This window comes from Notamacropus eugenii, chromosome 5 (genome assembly GCF_028372415.1).
Source record: "Notamacropus eugenii isolate mMacEug1 chromosome 5, mMacEug1.pri_v2, whole genome shotgun sequence".
In the NCBI taxonomy this organism is placed as follows: Eukaryota; Metazoa; Chordata; class Mammalia; order Diprotodontia; family Macropodidae; genus Notamacropus; species Notamacropus eugenii.
Window position 1 is genome coordinate 353,973,856 of NC_092876.1, and position 22,709 is coordinate 353,996,564.

The 22,709-nt window shown below is 40.3% G+C and overlaps 1 protein-coding gene across 1 annotated transcript in view; it reads left to right on the plus strand.

The window, feature by feature from the left end:
- Positions 1 to 5,185: 5,185 nt before the first annotated feature.
- The window catches only part of USF3 (upstream transcription factor family member 3), a 40,885-nt gene continuing 23,361 nt past the window's right edge, over positions 5,186 to 22,709 (plus strand). The window contains exons 1-2 of the mRNA XM_072613967.1: positions 5,186 to 5,510; positions 22,202 to 22,330. Of these exons, the coding sequence (XP_072470068.1) occupies positions 22,322 to 22,330 (9 nt within the window). The 5' untranslated portion in view covers positions 5,186 to 5,510; positions 22,202 to 22,321. The remainder of the gene's footprint in view (positions 5,511 to 22,201; positions 22,331 to 22,709) is intronic.

The window sequence follows — 22,709 nt, forward strand, 5'->3', positions numbered from 1 at the left end:
CTCCTGGAAATGTGTACCCTATAAAAATCAAAGTTTCCTTGAAGTTCTAGAGTGACTGATCTGATTTTTACCTCACTCTGAAATGATTTGAGTGCAGAATTAGTTAAGTTGCTGGAACTGAAAAACCTGAAGAATTAGGTGATGGCCATAAATCAGTTTCTGATGGAAGCTTTGGGACACTAACACATAGGATTGGAATTGCTTAATCTTGAGTTATGACTAGGCTTCATCTTAATCTCAGAATTTAGTAATGCATTAATGCTTGGGGAAAAATAATTTCAATGTTTTAATTATATATCACATGGGAGGTGGTAGAGATTGTTCTTTATTCCCAAAACACCTCTGACATGTAAGGAAACTAAAGATACCATATGGAAATCAAAGCACAGTTAAAAACTGTGGCCATAAATTTTCAGTTCTTCATTTTTGACCCTTTAGGTTTGCTTGTAGATAAATGCACAAATGAAGGCTTGCAACTAACTGCTCTCTCTTGGAGACTATAAATACAGATCAAATCCCAAAAGTATAAAACTTGAGCAAAAAACACTCTCAAATCCCCAGTTAATTGCCTGTTTATTTTAAACAACAGCTGAACAAAGTGATTTCCATAGGATCTCTTAGATCGCATTTTTGTAGAATTTTAATTCATAATAAGCTAAATTCTGCTTGCTAGCAATTTATTATGATATCCTGTGATGAAGCTACAATGGAGTATATTATATAAACATCTATTACGTATTTAAAGTAGATGATTTGAATATGTTAAAACATTGCTGTTTTTTCAGTCTTGTGCAATTCTTCATGACCCCATATGGAGTTTTCTTGGCAGAGATACTGGAGTAGTTTGCCAAACGGTTATGTCCCCAGGGTCACAAAGATGGTCATATTTAAACTCCAGTTTTGTTGACTCCAGGCCAGGTGCTCTATCCACTGTGCCACCTAGTTGCCATAATTTTTAATACTGTGTAACAAAGTGATGGATTTCTTTCTAAGAACTGGTAGCACTTCCATTACATTCTGATTTTTGCCTCACATTACTATGAAGTCAAATTAATAAACGCTTAAGTGCTTCCTATGTGTCCAGTATACTAAGTACAGATCCCTGGCACTGTGAGAAAATAGAGATTTAGACCAATGCATAAATAAAGTGGATCAGAAGCTACATAGCTTGTTCATGACTGATCTTACAGCTAAGGGTAGAGAACTTACAAATTGATAGGTCTCATAAACTTGCCATTTTCTCAAAAATTTTTGCTTTAGATTAGTTGCATTTTTTCTGTTGAAGTGTATGATTAAATGTTATTCAAATCCTAGATATCTTGTATAATGAAATAGAATTCAGAGGTGTTGGGTTGCCTAATTTGATTAAATTCCCTTAATAACAAAGGTGAGACCTGCCGTATCTGCATTATGATTAACTCTGTTAGGATGATGTATGTTGTTTGGGGGTTCCAAGGGGGAACAGAGTGGGCTGGTGCTGGGACTGAAACACCTGGACTAATAGCTGTGTTAACTGATTATCCGGAGCCCTAAGGGAGAAGTTGAGGGGAGGATGGTAGGAAAGAGATACTTAGAGTTAAGAATAAAAGGGAATCAAAGACCCATTAGATGTGAAAGTGATTTTATACATAATTTGACTCAATTTCATTTTAAAGATAATCGGGCTCTGAGAAGTTGTGACTTTTCTTGAGGCCTCACTGCTAGCATTACCTGAGAATTGGACCCAGGGTCTCCTTGGGGGCTCTTTGACACCAGGGTATAATTTTACACTTTAATACAGTTATATGCCAGGGTATGATTTTAGCAAATTGTAGTCTCTGGTTAAAGCCCAGAAGGACATCATTTCTTGAGAATGTTGTTTTCATAGTCCTAAAAATTTGTAGCAGTGTTAGTCATCGGATGTATGTTAGTCTGAAAATCAGAGCAGTGCAAAGATACTGGTCAACCACTCCAGGGCAATAAAGTAAAAGGGGCCCTGTATAGAAATCAACTACCCTTAACAAAAGTTTTACTTCAATAAGAAAATAAGGACAAAACAGGATCAATAAAACATTTCAATCAGAAATCTGGATTGTTTGGTACTAGGAACCATACTAGTATAACCATAATTGGTGCCTACAGTGATGATCCTGAGGCACTTTGAAAACCTGGCCTCCCTATTGTCGGTTATGTGCAATAAGTTTACCAGTATGTGCTAAAATTTTTTAAGTTTTTTTTTTTAATTGGCAAACTATAGTGTAACAACTTGAACCTGAAAGGCAGTATTGATATTAGTGGATAGAGCTGGTCTAGAATCCTGAAAGACCTAGGTTTAAGTTCCAACCTGATGCATCCTGGCTGGGCCTGGGCAAGTCACTTGATATCTGCCTGCACTGGGAGAGGGAGTTTCCTCACCTGGAATTTCCCTAATCCATTAAAATCACAGGTCCAGTCCATATTTCTTCATTGAATGTAGCTGTAAAATGAAGATACAAAAGGTCCTAACTACTGACACACAGGACTGTCAGGAAATATTTTGTAAACCTCAACACCATATATAAAGGCATACTGTAGCTCCTTCCACCATATCTGAACAAAGCACTGCCCATCCCTTATCTCATTTGATCTTTAACAACCCTTGAGATTCAGCACTACAGCAATCCTCATTTATACATTAGAGCAATAGCAGAGGTGAAGTGACCCAACCAGCACGCAGGGAGGATCTGAGGCCAGATTCAGATTCTTGCCTTCCTTCTCTAAGATCGGCATTTTAGTAAGCCACAGTACTATTGTCCTCTACTAAATACTTAGTATTGTGCTAAATAATAGCTCTAAGAGCTTTTTTAAAAATTAAAAAAAGATTTAACCTGGGATTTTTATTGGTTGAGGGAATTTTCCTCTGAGGGCTCCATTCAAATTCTGGCTTTGAACCGTATCTATGTGGCAAATAAATTCACTGACCTGGTTCCTCATTTGTTTGGGGGGAAAAAAAGGCAGTTGGCTGTAATGATTTTTGAGGTGTCTTCCAGCTTTTAACTTGTCATTACATGTGGAATAATTTGTAGAAAATGACCTACTACTGCTGCAAATGTATTGGAGGTGGCAGTGGTTAGGAAGAGACCAAACCCGTTAGACCGAAACAGAGTGGGAAAAGTGGGAAAGAAAGCTGGAAAGGTAAGTTTCAGCCAAAGTGCAAGGGGCCTTAGAACAAAGTATAAAAGACTTTTTTCCCCCTGAGAACAGGAGGGAACTGTGAATTAGTAATATCGTAGCAATATGAAGCATAGTTCGGAGGAGTGAGATTAGACTTGAGAAACTATTCAGAGGACGAGTACAGCAAAAACGGCAAAAGGTGACGGGGGAGATGGCATGGAGATTACACAATACATATATGTGTATATATACATATATATATTCAGTCAACATGCATTTATTAAGCATATGCTGTGTGCCAATAACTCTGTTAGGCAGTGGAGACTCAGATGCAAAAAGGTATTCCTTGTTCTCAAGGAGTTCCGCATACCCATTTGTAGCTTAGAGGCTCTGGGACTCGGGAGAGAGTCAACCTAACTGCCCCCTCCGGGTTCAGGTATAACCCTGATAGATCGGGGGAGGGGTCTCTAATATTATTGCCCGTAGAGGTAGATGAGATGTACAAGGCGCTATCTTGGGTACGCAATCCAGACATCCTTGCCTCACAAGTAGAGGCAGGGAGAAGAGCATGTATTTGTAATGCACTTGTTGAGGTTTGTAATGTGTACGTGCATTTTTATTTGATATTAAGTATTGCAGTGATTCTCCAATTACAGACGGGAAATTTGTAAACTAAGGCTGAGAGGTTAGTGAATTGCCTCCAGCTCCTGAGCTAGCACGTAGCTGCTGCGGGTTCAAATCTTAAACCATTCTACGTCTCCTATGCGCTTGCAGTAGAGCTACAAATACAAAGAACCAATCCTACGCCATGACCTTAGGATGGACTTCCTCTACCTACAAGCTACAACCATCCACCTGTCCTTACTCAGTGAAGTGTTTGTTGTCCGGGACCTGTGATTTCATTGATTTACAGAATTTCCAGGCCAAGAGAGTAGACTGACTGGCACCTCTGAAAGGTCGCTCAGTGCCTGAGAAGGTAATGTGAAAAAGTTCCCTCAACCTACCAAGCTCGGCACCTTTTCTGCAATTTTAAAAGTTCAGTGTCCCCTACGGCAGAGAAAGATTAAGTGAATTGGCCAGGATCACCCGGCTAAAAAGCGCCAGGGGCGGGACTTGAACCCAGGGCTTCCAACTGTATTCTGCGCCACCATACACAGGCACGCCCCGCTCCCCAATTCGATCCAGCAGGCAAGGCAATAATCAATTGCATCCTGTGCTCACGCTGATTATACTCACTGAGTAGGCAGGCGGGTGGTTGGAGCTGCTCTCTTTCTCTGACACACACACGCATCTACGTACACATTTTCCAATTAAAAGAAAAGTTGTGCATGCCTGATCCACGGGCAGCCTTGGTCCAAACGCTTACTACCTGGCTCGGGATGCGGATGAGCTAGCTCTGCTACCCGTGACCCACCAGAACTTGGCGGGGTCTCATTGCTCAAACCCAGTTTCGGCAGCGGTGCCGACACAGGACAGTGACTGAGACGACAGCTGGACGCTCACAGCAGCAGCGTCAAGATCGGAGATTTTCCCAGCAGTCTTCCTTTCGGGGTAGCAAGCAGCCTCTGCCTTCAGTCCTAACCAACTTCCCAACCACCTCGTCCCTAAATATAACTTCCCTCTTACCTGCACCCTGGTCTTCTTGTTTATTTTCAATATTTAAGGCATTACTATAGGAATGCATAAGGTGCTCTTTAAAAAAAAAAAGAATAGGAAATCTGGGAAGTTTCTTACACTACATTCTTTGTGCGTCCCCTTTAAGAGGTTTGGTCCCACCTCTTCCCCGTCTGCCCGCTGGCTCCGCTTCCTGTCAATCATCGTGTCTTTAGAATATTTCCTGTGTAGTGCAACTCAACTTGAACGTGTCCGCCTCTTCGCCTTACTCATTGGGTCAGCCTGGGTCCGTTGACTCCTCAGCCTTCCCTCCACCGCCTCCTTAGGATATTCTGGTCTCCTATTGGCTGGCACAGCAGACTCCCTGCCGGCGGGTTGGCCAGCCGCTTGGCGGGGGCGGGAAGTCTGACTATCATGGTAGGCTCTGCGCGTGCCGAGCGGTTGCCGCGGGAGGGGGGAAGAGGGAGGGGAAAGGGGAGGGGGGGGCTGGGAGAGTTGAGGCCGCGCTGCCGCCGGGGTCTCCGGCCTTGGGGCCTCTTAGCGGCCGCAAGAAGAGGCGGCTGGGGGCGGGGGGAGAGGGGCCGGGGCCCGCGCTCCCCCAGCCCCGGAGGAGGCCGACACGAAGGGAAAGACAGACGGACGGACCTATTCCGGCAGCCGGACACCCCCCCTCCGCACACACACCCCCTCACCCAGTCGTCCGCCGGGGATCATGGCCGGGGCTGGGGCAGCTGCCGCTGCGGCCAGGAGCGCCCTGTCGGCCGGTGAGTGTGCCACGGGAAGCGCCGCTGTCAGCTGCCGCCGCCCCCAGGACAGCGCCGGGTGGCTCCGGTGCCCGCTCCACCCCTCCCCGCCTCCCTCCCGGCGGTGCCCGAGTGCGGAGGGGACCAGCCAAGTGTGGTCCTCCCCGGGGCGCGGGGGCGGGGGCAGGGGAGGAGACCCCGGGCTGGGGGGAGGAGGGGTGGAGCACCGGGGTGCCTTTTCCTTCCCTCCTGCCCCACTGCGTTTTCTGAATCCCGGCCTCCCCATCCCCTGCTGACGCCCCCCCCCATCTCTCGGCCCTACCGCACCCAGCCTGCCTTTCTTTCCCAAGGTTTCCGATGGACTGGTTCCCCCCACCCCTGCCGTGGCTGCTTTGAGACCGGCTCGGAACGGCCTGGGCGTCTCTGGCGCCCTGTTCTGCGGTCTTTCCTCGACTTCCTACTTTCCAGCCCCCCCTTTCCCCCAGCCTGGCGCTTAGGGTTCGCTCCTCCGCTCCCTGGGTCCCTTCCTCCAGAGAGTTAGATAGCTCCTGAAACCCAACTCCTGAGTAAGTCAGTCAGCAGGCATTCATGGAGCGCTCAGCATATGCCAGGACTGTGCTCAACTCTGGGGTACAAAGGAAAGCAGAACACAAAGATTCCAAAATGGAATTCCAGTGCATTCCCATCGATTCCTCAAATGGGTCTCTGGTCTCCCAAATGCGGGGGTGTCCTTTCACCTCTTCCTCGTGCCTCCTTATCCTTATGTAGTTACCATGTTGTCCTGAAGCATCCCCGCCTCCTAAGTGCCACATAGAACGCAAGCAAACTTGGCCAACATGTAGTCTGAACGAGAAAGTGTAGTAGGTGAAACAGGGTAGAGAGCTCATAAATTTAAATTTTGTATTGAACTGCATAGCATAAGCTAAGAAGAAAAACTGGCAATTTTTTAAACGATAAATTTAGCAATCTGACCTAATCTCCAAATATCCTGTTGAATTTTTTCAGCTAAAGGTTATGCTTTATATGAAGACTAGTTGTAGTATGGGAGAAGTCACAAGTAAGAGCCTCTTGATTTTAGTATCACTTTATTTTTGTGAAATGCTTCAAAAACATTTTAAAATCACAGTCCTCCTTAGTAATAGACTTATTGAGCAACTTTGAATGTTTATTGGAGTGGATTGTACTTTATTCTAGTCAAGGAACATGCATTCTTGAATATTAAATTTTGTCAGTGTTCAAAGGAAGCATTTAAAAAACTGGACTTTATGTTATGTCTGACTTATACTTGTTTACAGTATAGGAAAGTCACTGACAAATGTATTCACCATAGTTCTGAAATAGCAATTTTCTGTTGCTTGTCAAAAGACATGCCTTGAAAATAGCAATTCTGAAATCTTACACTATGCAATCTGTGAACCAGTCATGTAAAAAGAATTGACAACCTTTTTCTGTTCCCAGAGCTTAGCATTGTTTTCTGTATTTCATTATTTCTAAAGATCTGTGATTTCATCAGTGTGGGTTCTTCCCTGATAAAGATTACATCCATCACACATCTTTAGGAGGTGACATGAGTTGATGCCAAAAAAAATAAATAAATTCATCACCTGGTAGATAGCCAGTCTTCTACTGATGGTCCCCTTCAAATTTAATTAGGTTGTTGCTTGACCAGTAGCCTGTCACTGAATTAAAAGATAGTATAGTTTGGATAAGGAGAAAAAACTATTTTAGTACAACAGAAAAATATCTGTTTTAAACTATCATAAGAATAAGTGGGTAACCATTTCAGCAGTGACTGAATATAAAGAGAGGCTCAAACTTAGTTCATAAATTACTGTTTAAACTGCTCTCCCTACCTTGTTCATACCATTTCCTTTTTTTGGAATGCTTTTTCCTTCATTTCTTTGTTTTAGCTTTTCCCCTTGCTTAAAGGCTCATCTTTAAAATCCTTCCTTCTCTGTGGAAAAGTTTCCCTAGATCACTGGAGTCCACAGTTATTTTCTCCCTGAATCTAGATCATAGAATTTTAGAGCTGAAAGGGATTTTAAAATTTATATAGACTAGCCCACTAATTTTGCGGTTAGGACCACTCAAGCTCTGAGATGTTTTACCAATGTCCCACAGCTAGTTATTGGAAGAACTGGAGCTAGAGTTGAATCTTCTTAACTTTTAGTCCATAAGTATATTTCTATCTCTTGTCTATGCCATTCTTTTTCCTGAATATTATTATTTAACTTTTCATGTACATACTTCTTAATTCTCTGACTAGATAGTGAGACAGCAAGGAACACATCTAATAAATTTTTTTAGTTCCATAGCTTTTAGAACACGCTTTCCTCATGGTACACAGCCCTTGTTTTTTGACTACTTAAAATAATCAGTTTGGTTCAAATATATTTTCGAAATTCTAATTTTGTTCAGGTTCAGTAGTTTTATCAAATACATAGATTTTGTTCTATTTTGAGTGTATTTGCCATTATTGGGATTTTTTGGTTGAAATTACACTTTTGGCTTAGTGTGTTTAAGGTGTCTTTGGAGTCCTTTGTCTAATTCTTTAGTTTTGAGTTCCATTCAGAAAAGATGTCTCACATGCCCTCTAAATACTAAGCACTATACTAGATGCTGGGAATCAAAACAAAAGCAGCCAAACAAGCAGTCTCAGCCCAGCCCTCACAGGTTTATATTCTGTATGAAGAATTGAATACAAAATATGTACATAGTAATTCCTAGGGGGAGGGAGGGCATATGTCTCATATGGAGGGGAGGAAGTAGAGGGAAGTTCTTGTCAGATAGCACAATGGAAGCATACAGTGTAAAGGGGGATGAGACCCACAAGGAATAGGGAATAGTGGCAGGGAAGGGAATTTTACCCAAGCCAGCCTCACACCTCAAGTACAACAGAGTAGGATAGTGATGATGTTGTTGATTTGATTTTCAATCCATGAGAGAGAGATTTCTAGGGTGTAGGGTGAGGAATGTACCAGTGGCAGGGCAGTCTGATTCTTCCAGAAGGAAAGGGATCTGTGGAGTCCAGGGTTTTGGCAGATCATAGAAGTGCAAAACATATTTGAATTGAGAGGTGGATAATTAGAATCCTCCACACTCAGTAATCACTTTCAGAGTTTGGGTAACTAAAAATAAATTTTGTTTGGGACACAATTTTTGTTGACGCTCTTTTTGTCAGTGATATCTGTATAGATTTTAAATAACTTAACTAACAGATAATACAATTAGTTCATCCCCCTTAAAAAAAGTTTTCAGCACTTAATTTTGCAATTGCTGGGCTAAGTGTACAAAGAGTACTTCAGAAAACACATTCCTGCCTTCTGGCATGAGTTAAGAATAGCAAGACAGTTTAGTGTTAGCTGGCATCTGCAATGAAATAGTCTTATGATGTCCTTTACTTCCAGTTGTGGCATGATAGAGGATTAAGTGGTGGGATAATGACAGACCCTCTTAATTCTACCTTGTCCTTTCCTACTCTTTCCATATGTGCACCTTGAATCTTTCATCCAGAGTTCCTAAGGTTGGCTCTTGTAATCAATAAAGAGCTTGTGGAATGTCTCCTAAGAGGAAAGCTATTAACTGTCCAGTTGGATGATTATTCCTTTTCTCATTAAATTTTACATATGGTTGCAATTGCATTGCCTCAGAAGGCCTAATCTTCTAATTATAATGGTAGGCTGTGATAAGTAGCTGCTATTAATGCCTATATATTGTATGTTTTAAATTCAATTCAGCAAATATTTATGGAGCACATACTTAGAACTGCTAGTTGCTATAGATAAGAAAAAAAGTACATGAGAGACCCGACCTTCCAAGGCATTTACAAGCTTATTGTGGAGGTAAGTAAGATATGCATGGAACGGTAAAAGAACACTATATATCTGTAAGGAATAATGAACAAATTGTGTAGTAAGGTATCATAGGTGCTGAGAAAAATAATAGAGCAGTATAAGTTAGAGTTGTTAAAGAGGGCTTAGTGGAGGAGATGGAATTTGGGATGATTCTTAATAGGATTTGGATAAACTGTGCAGTGGAAAGAGCATTCTAATCAGGGAACATAAACAAATACAAGAATAGAAAAGGTTTGTAAGGGTACTGCTGTCAGTGAGGAAGAGGATACTTAGCAGGATATTGTGGGTGTAAGATTGGAAAGGAGGGTTCAGTTGATATAGCATTTTGTTTTCCAGGATGAGTATCATCAGGTTTGGTCCAACAGGCAGTAAGAGGGGAAAAAAAGGTTTTTGGTTTTGTTTTGTTTTTTTGTTTCAGCAAGAGGAGTGAAATGATGGAAAATTGTGTTTTAGAAAAATTGTGGCAACGGAGCGTAGGACTTTTTTTTTTCCAGAGAAGAGACTTTAGAAGCAGAGACACCAAACTATTTCAGTAATCTAGACATGACACGAATAAGTTGATACAAGTGAATTGGAAAGATGAATCTGAGGAAGATTGGAAAGGAAAATTGTCAGGAATTGGTGAGAGAGAAATTGAAGATGAACTCTGACCTAGGTAAATCAGAAAATGGTGTTGTTGACCAAAATGGAAAAATTGAGAGTGAGGTTGGTTTAGAAGGAAGAATAATCTCAGTTTGGGACATGTTGAGTTTGAAGCAATTGTCTCATGTCCAAGTGGAAATGTTTTGAAGACAAAACTAGTGTAAGACTTAGGTTGGATAAGACCAGAACTAGAGATATACATTTGGATATCATTCAGTTGAACAAATATTATTTAAATACTATTTTAAAACTGCCATGTTATGCTCTAGGAAGAAAAGGATAAAAATGAAACCATTCCTGCATTGATCCCATGTGCGCACAAATGTAATATTAGATAAGTTGAGGAGAAAGGGAATACTAATAGCTATATAGCAGAGAGGGAAGGTTTTCTTAGAGGAGGTGGCACCTCAACTAAGCCTTGAGGGAAGGCAAGGATTCTGAAAAAGGATTTGAAAGAGATCATTCTAGGTATGGGGAACAACGCATGCAAATGTATAGAAGCAAGACATGGAGAGTCAAATTCAGAGACCAGTTAGTAGTACAATGTAGTTGAACCACAGAGTGCATAAGAAGAGAATGATATGGAGAAAGACTGGAAAGATAGGCAAAGAGCCAGATTATGGATGACTGAAATGCCTCGCCATGGAGTTTGTGTTTTATCCTAGAGGCAAAAGAAAATCATGGAAAGTTTTTGAGCACAGGAGTGATGGAAGATGTGCACCCTAGGAAGTTTATTTTAGCAGTTGCGTAGAGGACAAATGGCACAGGGAGTAATAGGCTAGAAGCTTGGAAGACCAATTTGGTTGTTTTAATTGATTAAGCAAATGGGCGCTACCAGTTAGGGTAGTGGTGTTGTTCAGTCCTCTCATTTTGCAGATGAAGAAACTAAGACTCAGAAAGGGTAAGTGACTTGCCCCGGGTGATGCAGCTAGCAAATGACAGAGGCAGGATTTGAACCAAAGTCCTTCGACTCCAAGGCTGTCACTCTTTCAGTTTGCCAGCAGTTTAGCTGTGAGAGGAGGATGAGATCCAGGGTATGGCAATGCCAAGTGAGGGTTGGGTAGCTTTTTTTTTTTCTTCCAAAACTTGGGAGACCTGGAGCCCCTGAGGAAAGAACCTCATAAAGAAGTTCTTTATCTCATAAAGATAAAGAGAAATTGACAATGAAAGGAAAAGGCAATGGGGGACCATCAGATATCATCAGTATTTTTTCAGCATTTACTTAATTAAGATGCTGCTGTGTACCTATGCTCAGCATTAGGGGAATACTATCAAGGTAATCATTGAAGTCATAAATTAATGTTCTTGTAGAAGGACCTAGATTATAGACTGAGAGCTAGAGGAACCAGAGTTCAGACTTGGATCTTTGACTCCAAGTGTGTTTTTCCTCCACTCTGCAGCTTCCAAGGGGGATGTTGTCTATGTATGGAGATCATAATGTGGTTAGATATAGAAGAAACAGAAATGAAAGGAAATTTTTTTTTTTAAAAGTGAGTTATTAGAAAAGTTTTTGTAGTAAAGTAAGACAAAAATGTGTCACAGATTTTGTGAGAAGGAAGTCTTTGTTAACCTCTAAGGAATTTGCTTTCATTGTGTAGATATCCTGAATGTAAATTACAGTGAATAAAATGGTGAGGGAGTAGAAGAGTGTCTGTGTCTATCTCTGTCTTTCTGTCTCTGTCTCTCCATATACATGTTTATGTCTATACACACACACACATATTGTATATATATTTTTATATATACATATATAAGCATATGTACACACACATACATATATACATATATATGTAAAGGATGCCTTTGGGAAATCTGATAGTAAAGTGAGGGAGAAAGGGTGATAGCTAAAGAAGGTAATAGAGTTAAGTATTGGTTTATCCATCATTGGGGAAACCTGTGTGTTTTGAAAACAGAAGAGAGCTATTGGAGAGGGAAGAGAGAAATGTGGGACAAAGGGCACAGGTGGAGGAGTCAGTGTTAGAAAGTAGCAAGGATTCTCTTCCTCTTAAGACTGTAGGGAAGAATGAGAAAATAGATGGAATCAGATGTGTTAAAGTGAACAGGAAGACATATGACCTCTATCAACATAAGATCATGTGCTGAGAATGAGGAGGAAGGGAAATTAGGGAGCTTGCTAGGCCTATACAACAGTTGCTTTACAAAGTTTCTAAAGTTAGAGGGTCATGGGATTTAAAAGGAAGGTAGAGATCATTCAGCCGAATGCTCTCATTTTACGGATGAGAGATAGGAGACTTTGCATTTTCTCTGTGGTGCTACAGACAGTAAGTGGCAGACCCAAGATTATAACCCAAGTTCTTTTCACTATACTGTAATCAAATTAACAAATCCTTGCTAATGCTCAAGCAGCCTTACCAATTGATAGCTGGACAACTTAATTACACAGTTGGCTAAATCAGTATAGTTCTAGCAGCAGTTGAGAACCTGAGAAGAAAAAAGATGGTGAAGGTGATCCAAGGATGGGGACGGCATGACAACCTGCTAAGCAGTTGAGGGTGGTGGTAAGAGGCAGAGGTCACTACAGAGGAGAGGGCTTATTGTTAAAGAACAAAAGGTATGTTCTTCCTTTAATACTGAAGGAGAAGATGAGAGGATAAATGTAGAGTTAGAAATGTGTTAAGATGAATGTAAGGATAAATGATTCTGTTAGGACAGCTAGGAAAACCCTGATGTCGTAAATGAAATAATAGGAGGGGTTGAGGTAAAAAGCGTCTTAAATGGGTCTGGGAAAGATGACATTGCCAGAGAGGGGAGTATCAAGGTAGACATCTCTTAGAAGTACCTTCTAATAATGAGGCCCCCTGTGGAGCCATGCTATTTAGGAGATGTACAGTTGAGATATCACAAAGAGAATATTCCAGGGGTACACTGAGACCATCCTCCTAAGACATTTGTCATTTACTGCCCATCTTGTTATATGCATTTTGGGGATTTTAGGCTTTTTGTTGAAACTAAGAATTCAAAACTATGAATAATTGCAATAGAATTTGGTTCTGCTGATTTTCAAAATAAATAAGCATTAAGTTACTAGTACTTAATTCACATTCACTAACTTTAAAGAAATTTCCTTTTACTTTTTTTTGTAACTTTTAGCAGAATATATGTATGTGTATATGGGTATATATGTATACCCATATATACGTACACATGTGTGTGTTTTTCAGTTGTTTCAGTTGTGTACAATTCTTTGTAACCCCATTTGGGTTTTCTTAGGAAAAATACTGGAGTGGTTTGCCATTTCCTTCTCCAGCCCATTTTATAGATGAGAAAATGGAGGCAGGGTTAAGTGACTTGCCCAGAATCGCACAGCTCGTAAGTGTCTGAGGCCAGATTGGAACTTAGAAAGAGGAGTCTTTCTGACTCCAGCCCTGTCGCTTTATTTACTCTGTCGCCTAGTTTCCTTGCTGTGTGCTGGTGTTCCTGCAAGTGTGTGCACGTGCATGTGTGTGTCTCTGTGTGTGTTTATGTGCGTCTGTGTGTGTATGAATTAAAATTATCTATGATTGAAATTAAAAGTGTTCCACTAACAAAATTAACACAACTGTGATCAGAAGAGAAGTGGTTAGTCAGTTGAGGATCAAATGTCTTTTTATTAAATATCTCTTATAGGGAGCTGATACGTCTATATCTATCACAGTATGTACATAGATATACATATATATTTTAATGATATACATGTTAGTTGTTGTTGTCTGTCCTTCTTTTTTGAAGAGGACCATGAAACAGGAAGGTGATGCTGTGACTTGCAAGTGAACTGGATTTTAAGTGAGGAGGGGATGTGCAAAGTCACCAGCCTCACTTTCTCCTTTGGAGCCATTTGTATTATTTATTCACAAATTTCAAACATGCCAAACCATAGCACAATGTATATATGGTCAAAGAATATGAACAAATAGTTCTCAAAAGAAAGAATAATGGGCCATTAACAGCCATATAAAAGTTTGTTCCTAATCCCTATTAAGAAGAGGAGTGCAAATTAGAACAACTCTGAGGTTTCACTTCATGGTCAGCAAAATGTCTAAGATGATAGAAGATGGAAATGTCAGTGTTGAAAAGGTTATAGAAATACAGGCATATTGATGATGTCCTTTGGGGAGAACCGTGAATTTGTCCATCTGTTTGGAAAGCAATCTGGAATTACGTTAAGAAAGTGACTCAGGATGTCTAGACCTTTTGATCCATTGGTCCAACTATTAAGCATTTATCCTAAGAAAGTCAAAGAAAGAAAGATCCCATATATACCATTCATAACAGAATTTTGTGCAGTAGCAAAAAACTGGAAACAAAGTAAGATGCTCATTGACTGGGGAATAGCTAAATAGATGGTGTTACGTGAATGTCATGAAATATTACTCTGATATAAGAAATGATTAGTATGAAGAATACAGACAGGCATGGAAGGACTTGAATTGGTGCAAAATGGAGTAAGCAGAACTAATAAAGGATTGACACGGTGACTGCAGCAATACTAACGAAAAATAGCAGCAGTGCCATTGAAACTGAGTGCTATGGAATTAGAATGCCCCGCCAGAGCCTGAAGCAGAGCGCTGAGGATGCACCTCCCTCCTTTACAGAGGGGGAGCATGAGTGTGCAGAACACTGCATGTGCTGGTGGACTTGATTGTTGCATTGGTTGATTTTGCTGAACTGCTTTTTTCGCTTTTATTCTTTGTTATAAAATATAACTCTGCTTGGGGGCAAAGGGGAGGTGTTGGGAAATGAGAATACAAAAACAAGATAGCAGTACACATCTTTTAAAAAAGTGACTCTGGTACTAAGACTTTTTATCTTTAACCTTAACCATATTTAATATAATGGTAATTGATAGAACCTAAAATAGGGCCTGGTCTTCATCATTGTCTGCAGTAACTCATCTTCCTGTGAGAACATATCAATTCTAGGGGCAGCACAGTGGTTCAGTAGATAGAGTACCCGCCCTGGAGTCAGGAGGACCTGAGTTCAAATCCAGCCTCAGACACTTAATACCTGCTAGCTGTGTGATCCTGGGCAAGTCACTTAATCTCTATTGCCTCACCAAAAAACCAAAAAAAAAACCCCCGCAAATAGCATATCAACTCCAGAGCTCACATCTCCTCACCATCCCCGGGCCCTCTAATTGGAGGGAATGGAGGGTGGGCATCGAAGAACTCATTTCAGATCCTCCATTTAAGGAAGAGGTTCAGTGCAGCCACCTCTTCTTTTTGCTCCCCTCTGCTGGTCTTCATCATGGCCCTGTGTTGGATACCCTTCCTTCCTACCCCCTTTTTAGCTTTTTTTAAAAAATATGTTCTCTTCTCTTCCTCTTCTCCCTCATCCCAACATGTGTTATCTTCTTTGAGGACAAGGACTGTTTTTGCCTTTCTTTGTATACCCAGTGCTTAGTGTAGCCCCTGGAACACAGTAGGAGCTTAATAAGTATTTGTTGATTAATTGGCTGAACAAATATTTAATAGGATCTTAGCATTAGAGTTGCAAAGAACCTTAGGGGGCAATGAGTGTAACTCCCTTATTATACAGATGAGGATGCTGAAGTGGAGTTAGGTGACATGATTTTCCCAGGGTCACATAGCTAGTAAGTGGCAGGATAAGTCTTCCTTACTCCAAGTCCAGCACTCAGTCCACTAGCCACCTAGCTGCCTAATTGAGTGCTTATAATGTGTGGTTTACAACTCACTTCTACTTATATCATATTCAGCCTGTTTTTTTTTTTTAGTAGTTTTCAGTTGTGTCTGACTCTTTGTGACCCCTTTTGGGGTTTTTTTGGCAAAGATACTGGAGTGGTTTGCCATTTCCTCATTTTACAGATGAGGAAATGGAGGCAGACAGTTAAGTAATTTGCTCAGGATCACACAGCTAGTAAATGTCAGAGGCTGGATTTGAACTTAAGTCTTCCTGAATCAAGGCTTGGTGCTCTCTGCTGTGTCACCTAGCTGCCCATTCAGCCTATAGCAGTAATAAATTTCATGATACGATGAGGTCAAAATCGTAGTGTCTTTTTTTTTTGAGAGGCAGTCTGGGTTAAGTGACTTGCCCAGGGTAACACAGCTAGTAAATATCAGGTGTCTAAGGTCAAGTTTGGACTCAAGTCCTCCTGACTCCAAGCCCGGTGCTCAATCCACTGCTCTACCTAGCTGCCCCTAAAATTCCTAGTATCTTAAAAAGGTTCTTACACCCATCAAAAACACAAGTCTAGTTTTTATTTCCTGTTCTGTATATATTTCCATATATATACATATATGACCTTCTGTGCAGTTATTACCACAGATAAAACACTTTCACCAAGGGCAATAGTTTGCAAAATCCAATGTTATTTGAATTGTAGTTTTCTAATTTGAAAGAATTGTAATGCATATTTGGAATCAGAGAGAATTACAGATTTAGTTAAGTTTTGTTTCTCCAGATGTATTAGGGCTCAACTCCGTGCTAAATGGTGTAACAAAAGGACCTTTTTTTTTTTTTTTTTTTGACTTCATGGATTCACTTGTGATAATATTCTGGCCAAGACTAAGAATGGCTTTATAGTGAGAAATCCTACTCAGGTTGTGTACATATAACCAAGTACAACTTTACAGAAGTGTTGGGGTTGCCCAAGTGATTGTGATAAGGCAAATGGAGTTATGGTTTCATAGAAAGGGAATTTTTGATCAGTGTTTTGGAGAAGAAGAGGGATTTGATTTGTCAGAATGAAAGAGAGAGGGAATTTTAAATGAGGGAAAAATGACCAAAATCTTACAAGGGGAAATCAGGCAAATTATTTGTGGTAATTGTAAGACTTACAGAGTATGTACTGGACTGTAGTAGAAACTGGAGGGCATAAGGAAAAGGGGAGCCAGGTGGTAAAGAGGCTTGAAACCAAGAATTAAGAGTTTTAATTAGATTTGAGAGCTTTCGAGAAGCAGTGGTATGGTCAAAATGATGTTTTGAGCAAAATGATTTTCTGAATCCAAGATAAATTGGAGGTGAGAAAGCTGGAACTGTGAAGCAGCAGCATATTTGCAATTGGATAGGACTTAGACCACAATATTAAGTTTAGTTATGATATAATTTCAGTACCCACTTGATCAAGGAAAGTTATGAATTAATTAATTTGGAAATGAACTGACCTGAAAAATTTTGGAGAGAAATTAGTGTCAGCCCTTGATAATTGACTAAGTGTGAAACGTTAAGGAGATTTTAAAAAATGCTTGAGAGTTCTGGGTCAGATTTTTCCTGATCTTGCAGTGAGTAGTACCTTGAATTTACATTGTAATCGACTTTATACCAATTTCATATATATTCTTTTTTTAAAAATTTATTTATTTAACTTTTAACATTCATTTTCACAAAATTTTGCGTTCCAGATTTTCTCCCCATTTGTCTCCTCCCCCCACCCCAAAACACTGAGCATTCTAATTTCCCCTATCACCAATCTGCCCTCTTCTTTTATCATCCCTCTCTGCCCTTGTCCCCTTCTTCTCTTTTGTCCTGTTGGGCCAAATAACTTTCTATACCCCTTTACCTGTATTTCTTATTTCCTAGTAGCAAGAACAGTACTCAACAGTTGTTCCTAAAACTTTGAGTTCCAACTTCTCTTCATCTCTCCCTCCCTACCCCTTCCCTTTGGAAGGCAAGCAATTCAATATAGGCTCTTATCTGTGGAGTTTTGCAAATGACTTCCATAATAGTCGTGTTGTATAAGACTAACTATATTTTCCTCCATCCTATCCTGCCCCCCATTGCTTCTATTCTCTCTTTTGATCCTGTCCCTCCCCATGAGTGTTGACCTCAAATTGCTCCCTCCTCCCAATGCTCTCCCTTCCATCATCCCCCCCACCCTGCTTATCCCCTTATCCCCCACTTTCCTGTATTGTAAGATAGGCTTTCATACCAAAATGAGTGTGCATTTTATTCCTTCCTTTAGTGGAATGTGATGAGAGTAAACTTCCATGTTTTTCTCTCACCTCCCCTCTTTTTCCCTCCACTAAAAAGTCTTTTGCTTGCCTCTTTTATGAGAGATAATTTACCCCATTCCATTTCTCCCTTTTTCCTCCTAATATATTTCTCTCTCACTGCTTAATTTCATTTTTTTTTAAGATATGATCCCATCCTCTTCAATTCACTCTGTGCACTCTGTCTCTATGTGTGTGTGCATGTGTGCATGTGTGTGTGTGTAATCCCACCCACTACCCAGATACTGAAAAGTTTCAAGAGTTACAAATATTGTGTTTCCATGTAGAAATGTAAACAGTTCAACTTTAGTAAGTCCCTTATGACTTCTCTTTGCTGTTTACCTTTTCATGCTTCTCTTCATTCTTGTGTTTGAAAGTCAAATTTTCTTTTCAGCTCTAGTCTTTTTATCAAGAATGCTTGAAAGTCCTCTATTTCATTGAAAGACCAATTTTTCCCCTGAAGTATTATACTCAGTTTTGCTGGGTAGGTGATTCTTGATTTTAGTCCTAGTTCCTTTGACTTCTGGAATATGATATTCCACGCCCTTCGATCCCTTAATGTAGAAGCTGCTAGATCTTGTGTTATCCTGATTGTATTTCCACAATACTTGAATTGTTTCTTTCTAGCTGCTTGCAATATTTTCTCCTTGACCAGGGAACTCTGGAATTTGGCCACAATGTTCCTAGGAGTTTCTCTTTAAGGATCTCTTTCAGGAGGGGATCTGTGGATTCTTTCAATATTTATTTTGCCCTCTGGTTCTAGAATATCAGGGCAGTTTCCCTTGATAATTTCATGAAAGATGATGTCTAGGCTCTTTTTTTGATCATGGCTTTCAGGTAGACCCATAATTTTTAAATTGTCTTTCCTGGATCTATTTTCCAGGTCAGTTGTTTTTCCAATGAGATATTTCACATTATCTTCCATTTTCTCATTCTTTTGGTTTTGTTTTGTGATTTCTTGGTTTCTCATAAAATCAGTAGCCTCCATCTGTTCCATTCTAATTTTGAAAGAACTATTTTCTTCAGTGAGCTTTTGAACCTCCTTTTCCATTTGACTAATTCTGCTTTTGAAAGCATTCTTCTCCTCATTGGCTTTTTGAACCTCTTTTGCCAATTGAGTTAGCCTATTTTTCAAGGTGTTATTTTCTTCAGCATTTTTTTGGGTCTCCTTTAGCAAGGTGTTGGCCTGCTTTTCATACTTTACTTGCATCTCTCTCATTTCTCTTCCCAGTTTTTCCTCCACCTCTCTAACTTGATTTTCAAAATCCTTTTTGAGCTCTTCCGTGGCCTGACACCATTGCATATTTAGTTTGGAGGTTTCAGATATAGAAGCCTTGACTTTGATGTCTTCCTCTGATGGTATGCATTGTTCTTCCTCATCCCAAAGGATAGAAGAAAATAACTGTTCACCAAGACAGTAGCCTTCTATAGTCTTATTTTTTTTCCCCCTTTTTTGGGCATTTTCCTTTGTCAAGAGGAGGGTATTCTCTGGGGACCTCTAAGTTCTCAGTTCCTCCAAGGCACGATCAAGGGAAGGGAGTTTACTTCTCTCCTGGCCTGTGCTCTTGTCTGCAAGCAACCACAATCACTCTGTTCTGCCCAGGATTTGCGAGTACAATTCCCTCTCAACAACTGCCTCTGGCTTCACTATGCCAGCACTCTTCCTCAACCCAGGAAAGCTACTCAGGGCTGAGATCCAGATCAGCTGCTCAATTCCCAAGGGATTTAGGCTGAGGGCTCCAAAAGTGGATGTTCTGCTGCAGTGGCTACTGCCAGTGGGACCAGACCCAGAACTCTTCTCACTTAGGTGAAAGAGTTTTCTCACTGACCTTTGAAGCTGTCTTTGGCATTTGTGAATTGAGCAATCTGGGCAGTAGCTGCTGCCAGGGATTCCACCTCCTGAAGCCTGTTTCAGTCCTGTCCCTGCTGCACAGTGGTGAAGACCTGGCTGCACTCCACTCCGTGCCTAGTGCGATAGACCTTCCCTGTCAGCCTTCCAGGCTGTCTTGGGCTAGAAATCTCTTTCAGTATGTCATTTTGTAGCTTCTGCTTTAGAATTTGTTTAGAGTAATTTTTTACAGGTGTTTTATGGGCTATAGAGGGGAGCTTCTACAGGTCTGTCCTTCTACTCTGCCATCTTGGCTCCGCCCCCTGAGTTCATCCTCTTCTTGACCTTAGGCAAATACTTTCTTTGAATTTCGGTTTGCTCTTCTATAAAATGAGGTCTAGGCCAAGGGTTCTTAACCTTTTTTGTGTCATGGAACCTTTTGACAGTCTGGTGAAACTCATGGACTCCTTTAGATAATGTTTTTAAGTGTTACACAGGAAACCAAAGGTTAATGAAAACAAATATGTACTTTTTTCCCACCCCAGTTCATGGGCCTCCTTGAAATCTGTCCATAGACCTCCTTGACCAAGGTACCCAGTGGCAAATTAGCACTCAAAAGAGTTTGGCTTAGCTACATTCACAGGGAAAAAAAAACACAATCAGATGAAGAATCCCTGTTGTCCAGACTATGACATGTAACCCATAGAGTTGGTCCATCAACACTTAGCTCTTGAACAGATGCTGTAGATGAACAGTTAACTATATTGAGAATTGATTAGGAGCTAGAAAATGGATTGAATTGCTTTTAATGTATAGTACTTTTAATGACCATAAGATTCTTTCTAATACATAGAGCCATTTTTTCTGCATCAATATTCATAGTGATATTATATCAACGTGCATTTTTTTTACATGTCTTTGAACCATTGAATACTATACTGTGGGTCATCAACAGGGTAGTTAAGAGATAGATGATGAATCCAAGTAGGCAGCAGTGTATTACCAATGGAGAATTGCTCCAGAACATGGCATAAAAGTTGCATAAAGAAGATATATGACCAGAAAAGAAGGTTGGCTGGTCATATAGCAAAGATAAGATAGTAAGTTTGATGTGCATATTTTGTCAAGAGACCTAGAGGAAGACTCCCAGTTCATTCAGTGGGATCTCAGATAGAGAGGTTAAGACCTATATTTTGAAGGAAATTTCTACGCAAGTGTGACCACACATCAGTTGAAATATCCAAGTATTCTGTAGAACAAGGTACACCTCTATGGATTATCATTTTGTCTTTATGTCATTGAACTCAACTGAGGTCAAGTAGTACTTGTTAAAATGCAATTTTTACCTGTTTTCAAGATGAGTGTTTGGTTAATGATGTAATAGGTAGGCCACATTTATTTAAGTACTTTAAGGTTTACAATGTGATTTCATCCTTTAGCTCAATGCCTTTGTCTGTTTTTTGTGTTTAGTGAGTATTCATGCCCACTTTCCCTGTAGGCTCCTTCAGTCATCTAGTCTAACTTTACAATTTCACAGAACCTAGAACTTAGGACTTCTCTTGTCATAATTGTAACATCTTTAATTGAAGTTTGTCAGTCTTTCACAAATGACATATTAAGATTCTGACTTCTTTTGCTGGGAATGTTATCAGTGAACAGATACCAGTTCTCACAAAGTGTAGGGGATATGTGCTGACTGTTGTTGGGGAATAAGGGGTAAGGTGGTGAGATAGAAAGTCCAGCTTTAACCCTAGCCAGTGTAGTATGATTTGGGAGTAGGTAGTCTTAGGAAGGCTCCTAGCCTATTCTGCCTATAATTCTCCTTTTCACACTGACTGAAATCCCACCAATTTGAGAATTGTTTGAGCTTGAAAAAAACCTTTTAGAAATGGAGATGTTTCTGGGGAAGACTTTCATTTAATGATTTAACAGCCATTTATTTAGTGCCTATTCTGTGCATTGTGTGTACTGTGCTAGGTATATTAGCTCTCTTCAAAGCAAAAATAAAAAAGATGTGGACCTGCCTTCAAGAAACCTCCTTGTGGACCGTATGTAATTTGTTTTTCTTTCTTCTAACCATTTCACTTGAATTTATTTTCACTGAGGAAAATAGTTTTAATTGTGGGTGGGATTAGGAAATCTTGAGAATACTTAGGTATCTAAGGGACAGTATAGAATGCCTTTCAGGAAAGGATTATGGAAAGAATATTATGGGAGGATACCTAAGATCTCTTTATTAGGATAAGCAGCTGGGGAGAACTTTGACCTTGTTTCCGAAGAGGGATGGTATTACTCAAAGGGCATTAGCGTCTCTCAGGCAGTAAGGCGAGGGAGGCCATGGCAGCCAGCATTCCATCTTGGCCCATGTATATTGACCCTTATTCTATAATTTTCAGTCAGAGACCCAGGAACTGTAAATATTCTTTTTTTTTCCTTTGTTAGTAAGAAGAAATTATAATATATAGACAATCTCCTGGCAGAAGATGAAACATATGGATAAGAAACAGAAGTAAGAAGTTGGAAACCAGGAATCCAAAGTGAAGAAATTCTGTGAGCCTTTGGATGAGAAAGGTGATCCAGTATCCTTCAATGCCAGGCATTATGATTTTTGGGTTTTCTACCAATACACTGTTTTTAGGTGATTAATATCTTCACATGTTTCTGGCTGGAGTTGTAACAAACTTCTGGAAATGGTTCTTGAGCACACCCTTCTCCCTGGGCTGATTTACCGATTTAACCTTGTTGTCATTTGGTCATTTCCAGTTGTGTCCAACTATTCATGGTCCCATTTGGGGTTTTCTTGGCAAAGATATTGGAGTGACTTGCCATTTCCTTCTTAGCTCATTGTACAGGTAAATAAATTGAGACAGACAGGGTTAAGTGCCCAGGGTCACATCACAAGTAAGTGTCTGAGGCCAGATTTGAACTCAGGAAGATGAGTCTTCTTGAC